We start from the raw sequence: 18,989 nt of genomic DNA, 5'->3' as shown, positions 1-18,989 counted from the left end.
TTCCACACACAATTGTGAAAAAGGCAATAAAATATTGTTATGGAATGAATGTGTCCCCCCATTCATATGTTGATGGCTCATCCCCAGTGTGATGGTATTTGGAGGTGGGGCTTTGGGGAGGTAATTAGGTCATGAGGGTGGAGCCCTCATGAATGGGATTGGTGTCTTTGTAACAAGAGGCCAGAGAGCTAGTTAGCTCTCTTTCTGCCACATAAGGGTAGAATGAGAAGTTGGTAGTCTGCAGCCTAGCAGAGGACTCTCACCAGAGGGCCATGCTGGCATTCTCGTCTCAGATTCCCAGCCTCCAGAACTGTGAGAAATAAATTGTCGTTGTTTATAAACCACCCGGATTATGGGACTTTGTGAAAGCAACCCAAACCGACGGAGACAAAGACTTAGGAATAAAGTCAGCAAGGAAAGCACAAAATCTATATGATGATAATCATAAAATCATATTGAAGGATAAATTTAAAAATCTGAGCAAATGAAAAGACATCCATATTTTTTAGATGGGAAGATACAGTATCAATTCTCTTAATATCATAAAAGCATGGAATTCAATAGCAAGTAAAATATGGGTTCCTAAAAGAGAAAAGGAACATTAAGTAAACGCTGAAGAAATCTGAAAAAACTATGGACTTTAGTTAATACTAAAGCATCAATACTGGTTCATTAATTGTAACATATGTATCATACTAATGTAAAATGTTAATAGGGCAAAGTGAGTGAGAAGTATATGGGAACTCTTAGTAAACTGTCACAATTTTTCTGTAAATCTAAAACTGTTCTAAAAAATAAAGTTCTTGGGTGTTTTTAAGATTTTATTTTTTTTATATTTATTTATTTTAGAGAGCAAGAGAGAGACAGCAAGAGGCAAAGGGGCAAAGGGAGAGGGAGAGAGAATCTCAAGCAGACTCCCTGCTGAGTGGGGAGCCCAATGCAGGACCAGATCCCAGGACTCTGAGATCATGACCCAAGCTGAAACCAAGAGTCAGACGCTTACCCGACTGCACCACCCAAGCGCCCTAAGATTTATTTTTTAAGTAATATCTACACCCAGTGTGTGACTCAAACTCATAACCCCCAGATTGAGCATCTCATGGTCTACCCACTGAGCCTGCCAGTCACCCCTAAAGTTTATTTTAAAAAGCATTATTTGTAAGGCAATCGGGGAAGTTTTTAAAAAAAAAAAACAGATATAATTCCTTGGGGCGCCTGGATGGCTCAGTTGGTTAAGCATCTGACTCTTGATTTCGGCTCAGATCATGAGATCAAGCCCTGCATCAAGCTCTGCACTCAGCCTGGAGTCTGCTTAAGAGTCTCTCTCCCTCTGCCCCTCCCCCCATGGCAAGTACACGCTCTCTCTCTCTTCCTCTCTCTCTCTCTAAAATAAATAAATAAATCTTTAAATACATAAATAATAAAAATAAAAACCAGATATAATTCCAATTAAATGGATGAGTATCTTAAAATTTAGAGAGAATATAAATGCCCAAGGAAGCAAATAAATGAATGAAAAAAATAGTGAAGGGAAATATCCTATAAAGACACTGTAATTAAATCAATATAAATAGGTCTAGTAGGGGACCAGAAGAGAGAACCAAGGAATAAAATCCAGTTTAGATGCTATTTCAATATGTGATCAAATGTATTTCAATTGGTGGCGAAAGACTGATTACTTAGTAATAGTGCTGGCACAACAGGCTATCCATCTGGTAGAAAATAGTCCCCAATCCCATATCATAAATAAAAAACAAATTCCGGATGGAATAAATGCTTAATATAATAAATAAAGCATCGAAAAGTTAGAACAACACTTACAATCTGTTTCTTAACCAGAAAGAAAAGATCACCACATTTGAGTTTATAAAAATTAAAACAATCTATGTTGCAAACGCAATAATAAACAAACAAAACTATTGAATAAGCAAAGGATAGATTTGGGGAAATACTTGCAAAAGAGATAACACATAATGAGTTAGTAATCATTACCAATATAAAAAGAGCTCTTAAAAATTGGCAAGAGACAAGCAGTCCCATAGAAAAATGGGGAAAGGATGTGAAAGGGAGTTAGTTCATGAGAACAAATCCACACAGCCACGAGCATGAAGATGCTCAAAATAACCAGTAATTAGAGAAATGCAAATTACAGGGAAAAAATAATACATCACTCTACACCCAATCAGATGGAAGAAAAATTGAGAGCAATAATACCAACTGCCCACAGGATGAAGAGGAAAAAAATGTAAATTGTTTACAGCTGTTTTGAAAGGGAGTCTGACAAATACTTTTTAAATTAATAGTACACAGACATGTCAACCAACCAACCACGCTTCTGGGAACCTATCTCCCAAAAATAAAATCACCACTAAAATATTTATTCTGGCATTGCTCTTACTGGAAAAAAAAAAAAAAAGAGAGAGAAACAAAATGAATTCTCAGCAATAAGATAATGAATAATGGTACAGTAATCCTGTGGAATATTAAGCAGCTATTAAAAAGAATGATTAAAGCTCTACCATGGATGACTTGGATGGGTTTTCCTGGATGTATTCTTGTTTTATTTTGTTTTCTAATTCCAGTATAATTAATATACAGTGTTCTATTAGTTTCAGGTGTACAATATAGTGATTCAGCAATTCTATACATTACCTAGTGCCTGTCATGGTAAGTGTACCCTTAGTCCCCTTCACCTACCTCCCCTCTGGTAACCATCTGTTTGCTCTCTATAGTTAAGAGTCCGCTTTTTGGTTTGTCTGTTTTTAGTTTGTTCATTTGTTTTGTTTCTTAAATTTGACACATGAGTGAAATCATATGATGTTTGTCTTTCTCTGACTAATTTCACTTAGCATTATACTCTCTTGGTCCATCCATGTTGTTGCAAATGGCAAGATTTCATTCTTCTTTATGGCTGAGTAATATTCTATTGTATATATATAACATCCTCTTTATCCATTCTTCTATGGATGGACACGTGGGCTGCTTCCATAATGTGGCTACTGTAAATAATGTTGGTATAAACTTAGGGCTGTATATATCTTTTTGAATTTGTGTTTTCATTTTCTTTGGGTAAATGTCCAGTAGTGAAATTACTGGATCATATGGTAGTTCTAATTTTAGTTTTTATGAACCTCCGTACTGTCGACAGTGGCTGCACCAGTTTGCACAAGGGTTCTTTTTTTCTCCACATACTCGCCCAGTTGCTGTTTCTTGTGTTTTTTATTTCTGCCATTCTGACAGGTGGGAGGTGGTATCTCAGTGTGGTTTTGATCTGCATTTCCCTGATGATAAGTGATGCTGAGCATCTTTTCATGTGTCTGTTGTCCATCTGGAAGTCTTCTTTGGAGAAATGTCTATTCATGTCTTCTGCTCATTTTCTAATTGGGTTATTTGTTTCCTGGATATATTTTTGAATCATAAAAGTGAGATGCAGAGACGTGTGTAACCATGATCCCATTTTTAAAAAGTAAATACCAATCACAACCCAAAACTGTATGTGCACCCAAGTGTGTGTGTGTGCATGTGTGTGTGTGCGTGTGCGCACATGGGAAGGTGAGTATGGAAACAACCATGGGAGGAAGACGACCCAGTTGCTAACATATATTACCAGTAGTACTGGGAAGGAAGGGGGGTGCAGGGGTTAAAAAGAAAAAATGGGCAGAATGTATATGATATGATTACATTTATGTGAAGGATATTAATCAAAAACCTGCTACAACATGGATTAGGATACAACATGATGGGCATAAGCATCTATCCTCTCATGTAGTCCCCATTCCCATACTTCATGGTCATTTGGCACTTCATCATCCACTGAACTACTTAGCTCTGTACAATACAAGTCTCATAATCTTTTCTGCATTTTGTGGTAATCCCACTGAAAATTATTGTTTTTCATTAAATGTTACCGTACATTTTATGGAATTGAACTTTTAGACCCCACTTTCCAAGTTGGGTATAGTTTTATACACAAAGTATGTACTTATACATAAAGAAATTAGAAAAAATAAGACATTAGTGGTTATATATTTACTGATTGATGAATGTCTATAAAAGAAAAAACTAGTTACTGAAAAATATGCGTAATGTAGTCTATTTTGGTAAAAACAAGCCAAACCCTAACTATAAATGCTTATATACTTTTAAGTGAAAGAGAAAGCTTCGGAAAATCTTCACAAGGCCACAGGCCCGGGTTCCATCAGGGGGAGAGAAGCAGAGGGGAAGGGGCAGATTACTAGCTTTGCTTTTTAACCTCTCAGCATCTTATTACTTCACTTATTAGAATAAGCAAAAAAGTATTACTTTTGAAATCTGAGAACATTAAAGAGTGAAAACAAAGATACGCTGCAAACAATAAAATAAACTGGGTATGACTTAGCACTTACGTCATAAGATCTGTTGTGAAGATTATATGAGATAAACTATGTGAAGTGTGTAGCATATTGACCAATGCTGTAAATACTCAGTAAATGTTAGCTATTTTTTTAATTAAAAAAAATACTACGGAGAACAGTGGAATTTATGAAACTGAAAAGATAAGGCTTTTGAATACAACAGGGCACTTTTTTCCTTCCTACTGAATCTGGTCTCCTTTGGAATGCAAGAACTCATTATGGTAACCATACAACTCATGAAACACACTTTTATCTACAGTAAAAATAAAATTACAATTAGATAAATAAGATACTTAATAAAAAGATGAGGGCAGCCTTTTCGTCTTGAAGTCTACTTTAAGAACTTCAAGAACCAGGATTTCGGCTCAGGTCATAATCTCAGGGTTGTGAGATTGAGCCCCATGTTGGACTCCACACTGGGTGTGGAGCCTGCTTGAGACTCTCTCTCTCCCTGTCCCTCTGCTCCTTCCCTGTCCCCCCACTCGCACATGCTCACACATTCTCTCTCAAAAAAAACTTCAAGAACCATCCAAAGGCACTATGCTTCTTCACAACCACTTTGGATGAGACATATGTGGGATCAAGATGCTTCCCTCAGGGTAGAAGAAACAAAACACAATTCAAATAGATTGGAGAGTGACACCATTGCTCTTTTGGAGAACCTGCCCAAGTGGGAAATCCATTCCTAAATGTACAAATTCCATTCCCAACTCTGAGGATTTCCTTGCTGGTATGCCTAAAAGTATGTTTAGTTATAATCTACAAACTGAATTTTTGTCCATCAAAACTATTCTTATTGTTCAATGAAACATTAAACTAAGTTCATTAATCACATGAGTGCATTATGAGTCTTGCTACTTACATGGAATCAACTTTCTCTTCGGGGCCTTGTAGTTGGCCTGTCACAGTGCCTTTGCTGGTATTCTTCACCCAGCCAACCACTCCTTGTTTCTTAGCCTCATCTTCTGTGTACTGGTTTTAGGAGAAAATAAGTGAAACAAAGTCCAGCATCAAAAAATATACCTGATAATATTTTTTTTTCCTACAGTCCATGACAAAAATTATGTAGCTGACCTATAATCATATCTCTGTTTACAAGAACCTTCACTTAAATGGTATTTTATTAAATTCCACTTTCAGTAAGACAAACAAGTTTATGAGAAAATAAACTGATAGTGGGAATTACTTCAGAAAACAGTTTCCATGATGTGGTTTGGGATCCATAAGATTCAGTTGCATTGCCCCTATACCTGCTACCATTGAATTACATTGTCTGGGTTCCAAACGATGACACTCCAAATTTTCAATCACTGAGGGAAAATATCGAATTATGATCAATACACAGTATCCAATTAAAAGATCGTGATGTCTTCCATTGGCTACGGACTTGCCACACAAATGTTACAATTGTCTATAGGTAAGCTTATTTCTCCTATTATCCTTTACAGTTTTTTAGAAATTCCTCTTCCCGGTTCTAAATTCAGTTATGCTGACAAATGAAAACCTAGCAACATTTTGATTTTGAACTATTTTAACTGCATCATACTAAATTCTTGTGGATCCTGTCTACTGGAACTTTTTAAAACATGGTCTTCTGTTTGGAGGTCAGAGTGACCAAGAATCTATAGACTCTACATCCTCAACTAAACAGAGATGGTTACAGCTAGGATTTATGTAGGAGCTGGTTCTGAAAATAATAATGAAAAAGGAGACAATCTGAACTGTGGGGCAGGGGACTATTTCAAAACGAGGAGACCTCCCTGGTTGGGAACACGCTAGAACCCTCGGAGGTTAGGAACAGAGAGCTAATCTAGTGACTGCTAGCTCAGACAGGAGGTGAAAACACATGCACATTTTACTTTTAGGAAAGGAGTATATTAACAAAAAAAATTTTTTTAAGCAATAAGGAGTCTTAACTTGTCTTAACCCCTGAGAACCACTTCCTTATGCAACATGAGCATTTTTCATCATGCAATTCAAGATAGAGACATTTGCCTAGAGGGCTTCTTCCATCCAGAATAGGGGGCAGATCCCATACTTCATTTTCAGTATACCTAACCAAAATGCTTAATTTGACTATCCCAGTAGAGGTACTTTTGAAATTAATACAAAACATTAACTACAAACTAGGCAGGCTGTCATGTTTTCGACAGACGACTTTTAAAAGACAACTTTAATAAAAAATCTCAAGCAGTACTTTGGAAGAAACACAAATACTTCATTTACCATCAAGGACAGAAAATAAGCAGTAGACTAGCACCAAGTAGAAAACTGCTCTATCTTTGTAAATAGAAACAACAAGTAGGGGGGGAAAACAGAAAATTGACTTACCATTCTGAAGCAAACACCTGTATTAAAAAAAAGATAAAAAGAAATGTCAGTCTGTCTACCTTTTAAAAAATTATGTATTTCCTGACTCAACTTTCATCTACTTTATTAAATAGTAAGTAAATGAAATGAACAAAAACTTTCATATCTGAACATACTCAGGAAGTGCATTTTAAAATTATTTCCTTTAAAATAAAAACAGAAAAGGAAGACTTTTTGGAGGAAAATAGTAATATTCGGAAACCAAAGAATCACGAAAAGCCACACTGCACATTCATTCTATTTCAAAAGGGTAAATAAAACAACTTACCCATCCTCAGCTTTTAGAATTTCTTCTTTAAATGCAAGGACTAAATTCAAATTTGAATGCAATGAAACAGTTCTGCTTTTATTTTAATTCCATATTCTGGAAAAAGTAGAACTATGGGGACAGGAAACTGATCAGGTTTGCCAAGGGCTGGGGAAAGGAGAGCTACAAAGGGGTAAGAGGGAACTTTCTGCCCTGAAGTCACTGCCCTGCATCTCAACTGTGGTGGTCTTTAAGTGATTGTATGCATTTTTCAGAACTCATTAAACTATAAAATAAAAGGGGTGAATGTTACTGCATTTAAATTATACCTCAACTGAAAAAAAAATATTTTAAATACTTTGGGAAATCATTAAGTGATAGATCGAGCCAATATCCAAGAGGTCAAAAGACAGTGCCTACTTATTGCCTACAGCAATTGAGCCTGCTTAAGGAGATGCAGAAGAGATCGATGGCTTAGATAATGTTATGTATTTTGTAAGCAGACTTATAATAACAGGGGTATCATTTGTTTCCTGATGATAGTGTATTGTGGTATCAACTGAATGTGAAGAAAAAGAGTAGTAAAGCGATGAAGACAGGATGTATCACAAATGGAATTTTTATAGGGCTATAAAAATATTTTAGAAGATACATATAAAATGAGGAGAAGTGATGAATAGCAAGTATTGATCTGGGGGGACTCAGAAAGGCAATTTTTTATATAGATGGAAGCGAAGACATTAGCTTGTAGACACGCAAGGACTTGGCAGAAAACTCAGAGAAACTTCAACTAAGGCAGACCATGTTAGAAGAGAGGGACAGAACAGAAGAGAAAATAAAACTGTGAAAAGCGTTTAGTCGTTGTATCCTAAGCATGAGGGGATCCCAAAAGACCGTGCCCAAGAAGCATTAAGGTCTGGGGCAGGGCTGTGTTGTGCCCAACCCCCCCCCCCCCCCCCCGCCCTCGCCCAGGTCCTCCACAGCGAGCAGCCCCCTATGATGTCAGCATTAGGAAAAGAAAGCGAGGCAACGGAAGTAAACAGAAATTGGAAACAGCTGGTCCGGCTCTTTCCTAGTCAAAGAATAGCCCAACGCTCGCTTGGCAGCACCAGCAGAACCAGTTCTTCAGAAAATCCTATTCTCAGGCCCCTCCCCAGACCTCCGGAAACGGAAACTGTGCAGGCGGAGTCCAGGAATCTGGTTTTAGCACCCTCTCCAGGTGATTCACACACCCACTAAAGTGGAGAACCTACCTTAATGGAAGGACTGGGAAAGGTTTGAAAAGGATTTTTTAAAAATATTTTATTTATTTATTTATTTATTTATTTATTTATTTATTCGAAAGAGAGAGAGCATGAATGGGGGATGGGGCAGAGGGACAGAGAGAAGCAGACTCCCCACTAAACAGGGAGCCCAACTCAGGGCTCAATCCCAGGACCCTGAGATCATGAGCTGAGCCGAAGGCAGATGCTTATAACAGATTGAGCCACCCAGGCGCCCCAGGATTTTTATTTCCCATCAAGAACTGCATCGTAAAGGGGAAAGTCTCGTAGGGTATCGCAGATCTGATGCGTTTCTGGTTGACGCTGTTCAAGTTCATGATGGTAATAAATCATGTGCTTGCAGAGCAATGTTCCTGCACCTGTTTTACAAGCCCCCAGCACTACAGGAAGGGAGCTACAGACAATGAAAAGGCAAACCCCCTCCCCTGCGTCCTCCTTGGACCTGGTGTTGGAGCAGCCCAGGCAGCCCTTCACTTAGATCGCCACTTACTTAAATATTCAAAACCACGTCACTGTACTCACTTTACAGACTATTTCTAGCCCCAAACTTCATTTAAAACTAACCAAAAAAAGAAGGAAAAAAGCTGATTCTGTTTCAATGTTTCCAGAAAAATTGGTAATACTGTTTTTATGCACTAGTCCAAATTATCATCATTTCTCAATAGCCTCCTTAACTAGTCTCCCTGCTTCTAGCTCTGCCCTCCTACAGTCTATTCTCTATAAAACACCCAAGGTGATTTTAAGTAATGTCATACCACTTTCTTCCTCAGCTAAAAACCCTCTACTGGCTCACCATTACACTCAAAATAAGAGGTATCCTACTTGCCACAGCCTCCGGACCCCTCCCATGAGTCTACCTCACATTTTAGGGCTCCCTCCTTGCTCGCTTCTCAAATCTGCCTCTTTCGTGTTCCTCAATACGCCAAGCATAGTCCTGCCTCACAGCCTTTGCATGTCCAATTCCCTCTGCCTGAAATGCTCTTCCCCTGATCTTCTCACGACTAACTCTGTCTCATTCATGTCTCTGCACAAATGTCATCTCCTTAGAAGTATTAATGTAGGACAGTTGGAAGAAAGGCAGGCAGGGAAAAGGGGCCCCCTGGCCCTAAGAGGAAACCACCCTAAAAGGATTTTACACCACCCTGGAAGGAGCCCTCCACCCTTTCCCACATGATAGGTAGATGACAAAAACCTGATTGGGTGACAGGCTCGTGGAGGGTTAATCAGGTTAAAACAGCCTGCTGACAAGCCCATAAAAACCGCTAGACTTAGAAGCGCTGGTGGCCACCCTCTCCGGTCCCTTCCCTCTCGGGAGCTTTGCACTATCACTCAATAAACTTCGCTTTGCTGCCCACCACTCTTCCTCTGGTCTGCCTTCTCATTCTTCAAAGCAGCGTGACCAAGAATCACACGGGCACTAAAGGAAAAATCCTACAACAATATGTCCCCTGACCAACTCATCTAAAACAGCAATGCACCCATGTTTCCTGTATATGCATAGTACTGATTACCATATGACATTACAAGACATTTATTTGTTTACTTTTTTAAAATTTCCTGTCTTCACTCTAAGTTCTATTAGGGCACGCCTTTTTCTGTCTTGTTCACCACTGTGTTCCCGGCACCTAGATCAGAGCTTGGCACATAGCTGTTGAATAAATGAATGAAAGATAAACCAGCTGATAAATATTTAAGTTAAATACTTGACTCTCCTGTAATAATTCCTTATTAATATTGCAAATATACATACAGGCAAATTGATTAGACTAATTCAAGTCTAATTCAAAGTGATGATAATAAATTTACTGCATTCCAGAGCTGGAAAGAATCTCAAGAATTCTGTGTTGATTCTAGCAGAACTTTACCTAAATGATAATACATAGTGTTGTGAAAATCAGTAATGGGAAATTTCACTCAAATGGAGTCGGGAGGTTTCAGCAGGGGGAGCTCTCACGCCCTACCACTAATAGTCCATTGCAGACCCAATAGGAAGTGCGAGACTTGACCTTACACAGGCCTTGACTTGCACATGGATACTACTCTACTACTCCACTACTCCAGCCTAGGGAAGAAACACTTTCCTCATCCCCTGGCCCCTCATCTGGGCAACAGTTCAGCCAATGAGAAGCCACCACACTTGGAATTCCCAGTTTACCCCACTGGACTTTTAGTTCATAACAGCCTTCCCAGCACACCCCCTTTCCCCTTAAAAAGGCATGTCTCTCCTTTGTTGCCCAGACTCACCTACGGTTGTGCTCTAACTTGTTTGTCCTGACTCACAATTCTCTTTTATTCCCAAATAAACCCTTTTTGCTGGTAAAATAACTGGCAGTTTTACTTTTAAAGTTAACATTATGGGTATACGTACATATTTAGTATATAACATGAAGGACAGCAAGAAGCCACAAGATAATGCCTAAGCTGACAAAACAAGAAATAGTAATATCAGCATGTTGTTTATAAATAAAGACATAACAACCGCAAGAATGGAAAAAAGAAAAGGTTAAACTGGTCCTTTTACAGACCTTACAGGTTTTGAGATGAGAGCCAGGAGCAGGATCTGGTGGCTGTATTTGTAACTATGAGTGATAAGGCCATACTCATATTTATTGAACAAATCCTAAAACAGTAGAACTCAAGGACTGCCATTTAAGTTTAAAAGACATAATTTTAGGCTAAGTGCATACTGCTTGACAAACCGGGTAGAAAATGGAAGTGTCGCCCATTACTCTAGGCAGTGACAGATGGACATACATGAAATAAATCATGTATGAAAGATTCAGTATGAACTTAACAGAAACTTAGCTTGTCTTGGTTATAGTTCTAAAGTTTTGAGGTTAAGACCATGGAGATCAAAGATTTCCTATAATATGTCCTTCTGTGTCACTACCTGGGAAAGAATACAGAATGCCATCATTACTCTGCTAAATTACTTAATATATGAATATCTGTGGCAGACACTGCTAGCTGCGTACACAGAATCCATTTTCCCCTTCTACCTTTCTAAGAGACTGATTTTACTTGGGGCAGCAACATGCCTTTCTATATTTCCTGTCTACCTTGTAAGAGGAGTGGCCCATGAGTTGCGAGCGGAGTCACTGGAGGAGGGCTTCAGGAAAGTGCGTTGGCAGGACTGACTCAGCCAGCAGTTTTGCCCTTATAGCCTTCCTCTTGACTGTAGGATGAATATCATGATGGAGCTATAGCAGCCTTCTTGAAACCATGAGGAAAAGGCCAAGGACATCACAGTGGCCTCGGCCCTGAACCCCCTGAGGAGAATGGGGAACTACTGCTAAAGGGAAATGTGAGAGATGGGTCCTTTTTGGGGTGGTGGGAATGTTCTGGAATTAGATAGTGGTGACGGGTGCAAAAACATTGTGACTATTGGAAAAATCATTGTATATGTAGTATGCTTTGAACACTTTCAAAGGGTGAGTTTAATATTATGTGAATTATATCTCAATTTTTAAAAATGTCACCCAAAAAAGGAAAGAAAAAGGAGAGCAGAAAACAGGACTGTGGTGTAGTTCTTCCTCCCTTTATCTGCCAAACAAAGGCAGTCATTCTCCCACTGTGGTCACCAGACAACCTCCCTGACTTTTCCTATCACCCCACACAAAAGCACTCTGGGGAACAGAACATCTTGAAGTACCACAGCCAGAACTCAATGGTGGAGCTCTCTCTGGACTTTACAACCTATTTCTAGAGGAGAAAGCTTCTTTGTCTCCATGGAAGTTCCTTCTCTGAGGAGGAATATCCATTAGTGTGACACTCCTGGTCGCTCTACCCTGTCCCTACTCCTCCTCAGGGACATGCAAGGACTTATCTAACTCGTGAGTTCAGAAGGAGAAACAAGCATAGCCCAGGTGCTTCCTCTTCTTCCTTCCCCTGGAGTGAGTTTCCCTTAGGGACTGTATCTTCGGTTCCGCTTGTTAGGGGAGCCCTGCCTGTGCCTGGGTGAGTGTGTTTCATTCTGCCCTAGAGATTGTCATGAAGTCCACTTACCTGAAGATTCACACCACATTCCCAGAACTCTGCCTCGCTCTTTATCTTCCTTGTCAAGAACTCACATAATGAAGAGGGGTGTTATTTATTAGGCCCCTTAACCACAACCCTTATTTTAAAGGCTTATGAGTAATGTGCATGGAGAGGTGTCAGGACCTCCAGCCCATTCACTTTGTGAAGCAGTGAACCATGTGAGAATTAACCATCCAAAGCTCCATAACCCACATGAAATTTTCTCAAAATCTTTCTGAGAGTCCTAATCCCCAGTTTGAAGCACCTGGTGCAACAGAGAGAGGTCCATATAGAAAGAAAAAGCAAACGTGGAGATAGATTCTCTGCAGTTTATTGGCCCTGGCTGGAACGGAGCACTCCTGGGAATGGGCCTGTGTTGGAAGAGATGCTTCTATGGGTTTCTATGGCCTCTCAGCCCCGCTTCCACCTCACTGGTTAAAAAGAAGGGAAGCTGATATGACACATGCAGGTTTTTTACAGACACACCGCCCTGGAAACTGGGACAGAGACATCAGCCCCTTCAGTTATGAAAGACTCCAAACACAACACGCTGCTGAGTCGAGGCTCAATCGACCGCAACTGTGAAAAGATGTGTCAGTGAGAACCTCTGAGGTGAATATTTGCAAAGCAAATCATGCTTTAAATTCACAAAGAAACATTGGTATTTAAAGCAACCATGATGAATTTTAAACATCCACATCCTTTCACGTAAAATCAAATTTTTATATTGTAATGTGCCCCTTCATCCTGGGATCTGACTGCATGTGTCAATTTTGAATGCAGGAAGTCATCCAGTCACTACGTTACACAACAGCCCTTAATGATGTTAAACATCTTTTTTTAGAAAGGCCTTCTTTCAACCTTTCACCTTCCATCCAGGGTCTGTCCCCTGGAGCCACACACCATGGCATCTTTCAGATTGTTGAAACAGCCGTCACACTACTGTTTCTTCTTCAAGCCAACTATCCCCAAGCACTTCGATGTAATTGAAGACACTTTTGAAGTCCCCACCAGAAGCACAGCTGTAGGGGCTATAAAAACAAGCCATCAGCTTGACCTTGAAAATTCTATCCTTTTTGCCTAGTAAGAGGCACAGATATGTGTACACAAATAATTGTAGTTGAAAGCAGAATGGATCAACGAGAAGTAAAAACAAGAAGTAGAACAGGACTATTAATGAAATGCTATAGGGAACAAAGATAAGCAAGGGAATTAGCCTTAACCATATTTATGTTTCTTGACTTTAGGTACTAAAATTTTCAACCTCTCAAACACGGCTTTTCTTGTCTACATAAGGAAAAATGTGTACACCCAAATCATGTGCTGTCTGACAAAGCTATTCAATAACTCATCCCGGTTTTTATTTTAAGCAATTTCAAAGAAAATTATTTACATCTGTAGTCCAATAAGCTACTCCTATTCTGAATCTGAGTTAATATTGTCAAAAATCAACTGTTGAATTTCTAAAGCATAGATGAGCAAACAGATGGCCACAATCCATTGCTATGACTGTCATTAGTGTTCACCCAAGAGCTGGTAAAGCATCAAGCCATCTATACACAGCTCAATCAATTTCCCTTTCAAATTTTCAGATACTACTCTAGATGTAACTGTAATTAAAGATTTACAGGAATATTTTAAGCCATGCCATGGTTATGAATGCTCCAAAAACACAGGTCAGTCCCCTGCTTCCCCATCCCTTCTCCCAAAGGCCCCCGTGCAACAGAAATTGGTGGGGGAATACACAGAGCTTATGGAGAACGGGGAGATTAAAACGTAAAGGATGGAAAGGGAGGGGGGAAAGAGCAACTTAACAGTGGAGAAACCTGACGAACACTCTCTCAGCCAGGTGATCGAGGTTAACATCAACGGCGACAGTCACAGTGATAGTACCCTAGGTGTTAGGAGAATGGCACTTTGCCTATATGGTCTCCCTCACAATCACCCATAACCCCAGTCTTACTACGACAAAAATACCAGACAAATCCCACCTGGGAGCTTCCTACAAAGTACCTAACCTCAAAGTATTCTTCAAGACTGCCAAAATCACTAAGAACAAGGTGTGTCTACAAAACTGTCACAGCTTAAAGAAGCCTAAGGAGATAAGATGACTAAATGTAAAGTGATATCCTAGATGAATCCTGGAACAGAAAGAGGACTTTAGGTAAAAACTTTAAAAATCTGAATAAAATATAGATTTCAGTTAATAATAATGTATCAATATTGGCACACCATTTGGGACAAAATACCACACTAACGTAAGATGTTAATTAAAGAAACTGAATCTGGGGTATACAGGAACTCCCTACAGTATCTTCCAACTTTTCTATAAATTTGAAACTATTCTAAAACACACTTATTTTTTAAGAAGGTAGAGGAAGAGAAGCAGCAATGGAAAGCAACAGCCACCAAAGGCTCTATATGTGAACTTCCCAGAGGCATCTGAGAAGTGAATACACTATTGGTAATACTGTTTCTTTAACTGTGTTTTCCTGATTTTCAAACAACCAAGTTAAAAACTAATTCCTGGAATACAATCTGTTTGTAAAGGCTGTGTGTATTTGAGAACAAGGCGGGTAATACTGGACCCCTAGGATGTTTTGACTGCCTTTTGTCACCAAGGATGTCTTAAATTCAAATGTTCTAAACAGAAATATAACAAACCTTCTTTTGGGTTGGAAGATATTTTCTATCATAAACTCCATCAAGCCAGTTTAATTCATTGACCAATTTTCCATCAGGACAGGACAATTATATCACTTTTCATATCTTCCATATTCATTTTGATATCATTGAAACCATCTTCACTGGGAATATTTTCCATTTAAATATTTTACTGACAATTTTATTTATCAATCTGTTTTGTTCATAATAAATGTTCCCAATTACAGCTACTTCCATTTAAGTTTATTTTCATAGCAATTATTTCTAGCAAGCCAGCTTTCACTAAGATTTTATTATTCCATACTTTTAAAAGTTAAATTTACGATGTTCCCTCTAATTATTATCCATTTTATATTAGAATTAGATTTTATTTTTTATTATTGTCGATTACTTCTATATAATCATTATGACTCAGACAAAAGGCTAATGGTTTGTATTTATTTCTTAGGTAATCCATGAGAAAATAGTGAGTTTTGTGAGACAGAGATAGAGACTGATATACAGAAATAGTGGCAGTGTCAGCAAGCAGCAGACAGAGATGCAGAGTTCTGACTGCTTATGGACCAGGTCAAACGTCCTTGGAACCAAAGTATCATAAAAATGTCCTCTGGATCATCCAGAATGGTCCAAATGGCTGAGTCCAAATGTCCTACATCAGTATATATATGTGTTTGGTGAATTAGGAAGAAGGCAAAATAAAGATGAAAAAGTATTGAGAGGAGAATCAATAGATTATAATGATTAAGAGCACGGGCACTGGTATCAGACTGTTAGGGTTCAAATTCCAGCACCACCATTTAACTCACTGTGTAACCTGGGAAAGTTACTTCTCTATGCCTCAATTTCTCCACCTGTTAAATGAGGGAAATGTTGAGGTCACAGGGTTAAGAATTCAATGAGACAACACACGTAGAACATTGAGTACAGAGCTTGGCACATCCTAAGTTCTCAGCAAATGTCAGTGTATATGTGTACAAACATGTGATTGTGAATTTGTCTTACATACTATGGCTCGATAAATCAATAGTATGCACGTACTCTTCCATTTAACATACTGCAAACTATGGGAGTAAGCCCATAGTTTATGTGTAGTACATTTCTCTTTCTTATATTTGTAATGCTGCCCAAAATTGATCTTCACATACCTTATAACCACCATATGTACAAAAGTACAATTATATTGTTAAAATCAAGAGAAACACATTATGTATTAACAGAAAAGCACTACATAATGGAAAAGTGCAGGCTTTAGAATTTGAGAGATGCAAGATCAAATCTGATTTGTCAACTAAGGACTTGTCCAAGTTAGTGAACCTCTCCATACCTGTTTTCTCATTGTGAAAACAGGAATAAGATATATATCTCACAAAATTGTGATGAGGATTAAGCAAACAATACTAAGATGCTCAGCATATGGAACATACCCCATAAATGTCACGTGGACACACACCTACACACACTCCTTAACTACTGCCATTTCTGTCCAAATGACCAAAGATTTTGTCAGGTGGTCTCTGCCACCATTTTCATATTTTATGTCCTGTGCTTCCAGTGACTTATTGTGGTAGTTTTCAATCCACAATACTAGACCTTTGGGTGTACCCAAAGACTTTCTATAGGGTACAAGCCATGGATAATTTTAAGAAAATCAATTTCCAGATCTTCAACATTCACATGTATTCTCTCTTGACACGGGCCTGTCTGAGAAAGCACCTGAGTTCTGAGGTGGTTCTTCTTTCCTACCTCCCCTTCCACAACCATCTTGGAAAGGAAGGCCCATCTATTTACAAAAAGCGTACTCTTGCCCATCTTTAATCTGACCCTGTACATCACCCCAAAGTGTAAAAACCTCTAGCATACCAAAACAGAGTACACATCCTTTAATCAAGGTTCCATAAACACCCCCAGCTTTCTCCTTAAGAAATAAATTTCCGATAGAAATTTTCCTTTTAGGGGCTCCTGGGTGGCTCAGTCATTAAGCGTCTGCCTTAGGCTCAGGGCGTGATCCCAGAGTTCTGGGATCGAGCCCCACCTCAGGCTCCTCTGCTGGGAGCCTGCTTCTTCCTCTCCCACTACCCCTGCCTGTGTTCCCTCTCTCACTGGCTGGCTCTCTGTCAAATAAATAAATAAAATCTTAAAAAAAAGAAAGAAAGAAAGAAAGAAAGAAAGAAAGAAAGAAAGAAAGAAAGAAAGAAAGAAAGAAAGAAAGAAAGAAAGAAAGAAAGAAAGAAAGAAAGAAAGAAATCTTCCTTTCAAACTGAATAATGTTCATCATGTCTTTAAATGTATTTTTATTATCTTCATTATTGTGTTCCAATAATAATCACAATAGTCACTCAAGCCTGAAGAAAAAAAAACTAATAGAGCTTTATGGTCAAAGGAAATTAAGAAAATACATCTAAATGTATATGTGTATATATACACACATACATACTATACATACATACAGCAAAAAAAGCTTGATAGGGTGATCAATAAGAAACTCTCAAACATAACAATGGGATAAAATTCTGTGGGGGAAGTAGAACGGAAATCAAACTCAAAGAGGAAAGGTATGATGTAAAATTTCCCAACGTTAAAAAGCTTTAATTTAAATGAATAACGGTAAATAGTAAATCACTACCATATTTATATTCCACTGAATAAATTTCAGAGTGATTTAACATTTTAATTTAGAAATAACAATAATAAAAATAAGTCAGACATTGCATCCTTTGCAACTATCTAAACTTCGGATGAAACAAAAATTAGATAACTGAATTCTTTTAAGAGCTACATTGAGGGGTAGGGGGAGAAGTGTAATCTCTGGCAGAGCGAACCATCAAACATCATCCAGGTGTCCTTTCCGAAACTCAAGTCAGCCCAGTCATTTTAGTGGCATGAAACGGGGACCACTAGTCCAAACGCCCTCTCTTCCTTTCCCACCCAACCTCGCTCTTTCCCTCTCTGCCCGCCGTCCCCCCCCCCCCCGCACCCCTTCACTCCGCGGGCTCGGAACGACCAGCGCTCGGCTTTCTCCCTTCCCTTGCCCCCCAACCCCACCCCGACTTTCTCCGCTCTCCCTCCTCCGCCCACCCCAGCTCTCCGGCGCAGGCGCGCTTCGCTTCCTCTCCCACCCTCGGCTGCTGTGTCATGGCAGAGCGGAAGTCCCGGCCACAGCGACTTTGGGGGGGGGGGGTCGTTAAGATGGGTGGCACTTCTGGTAGCTTTCTCCCCTTCCTCCCCTAGCGCCACTTTGATCTCCCACTGTAGGGGGGCGGTCCCCTACCCTGCACTCTCCCGAACACTTCGTAGTCCACGGATTTGAGTCGCTTGGCGGTAGACATGGCGGCGGCAAGTCCTCTGCCGAGGAGCTGGAGCGGGGTTCGGGACGCGGCGACTGCAGCGGCCGGGAGAGGGAGGGGGCACATGGGACCTCTCGGCGTACCCCGCGCCTGTCACCGGCCCGGGACGCGAGCGCGCCGGGGTCACGCGTCGGAAGGCGGCAAATGAACGGCGGGTGCTGGGAACGGGGGCAGCTGAGGACACGAGACCGAAAGAGCGCTCGGCCTCTGGCGCCGAGGCCTCCCTCCTTGCCCTCCCCTCCCTTGCGGAACCAGACTGGCGTCCCCGGGAGGGATGCGCCGGTTCTGCGCTCCCTGCGATTCAGTTAACCTCGGGGGTCATTTCTCAGTGTTGGTAAATAAAAGCCGAATTCCGTGCTCAGATGTCAATAGTTTGCTAACCAAACGTGATTGCTTTTGAAATGAAAGATCTGCTAGCTTGGTGGTTGAAGGTACTTGGTTAGTGACTTAATTTTTATGAAATGTTTAGGCGACTGCCAAGTCTATTTGGCGATTTTGAGCCAATTCTTATTGTCTGCATCCTCTTCACCTCTTCTATTAAGTCAGAAAGGTTTGGGGTCTGAATCCATACTCTACGTGGATTGTGATATTTTCTGGGACGAAACTAAAAATCTATCCTGTTCTATGGTAGTGGGAACGGAGAGGAAAGTAATCTTGTCTGCTATTCACT

The 18,989-nt window shown here is 39.8% G+C and overlaps 1 protein-coding gene across 3 annotated transcripts in view; it reads right to left on the bottom strand.

The window, feature by feature from the left end:
* The window catches only part of ACYP2 (acylphosphatase 2), a 150,834-nt gene extending 132,266 nt beyond the window's left edge, over positions 1-18,568 (bottom strand). The window contains exons 1-3 of one of the 3 annotated variants that reach the window (XM_087863399.1): positions 18,244-18,568; positions 6,726-6,742; positions 5,257-5,366 (exon numbers count right to left, since the gene is read on the bottom strand). In XM_087863399.1, coding sequence (XP_087719525.1) covers positions 5,257-5,366; positions 6,726-6,742; positions 18,244-18,385 — 269 coding nt within the window. In that variant the 5' untranslated portion in view covers positions 18,386-18,568. The remainder of the gene's footprint in view (positions 1-5,256; positions 5,367-6,725; positions 6,743-18,243) is intronic. The other 2 variants (XM_087863400.1, XM_045787975.2) reach the window with 2 other exon arrangements.
* Positions 18,569-18,989: the final 421 nt, after the last annotated feature.

This window comes from Ursus americanus, chromosome 7, assembly GCF_024610735.1.
Source record: "Ursus americanus isolate L20-20 chromosome 7, mUrsAme1.1.p, whole genome shotgun sequence".
Lineage (NCBI taxonomy): Eukaryota > Metazoa > Chordata > Mammalia > Carnivora > Ursidae > Ursus > Ursus americanus.
Note: the sequence above shows the minus strand (reverse complement) of the source record. Positions and strands in the feature narration are given on the sequence as shown.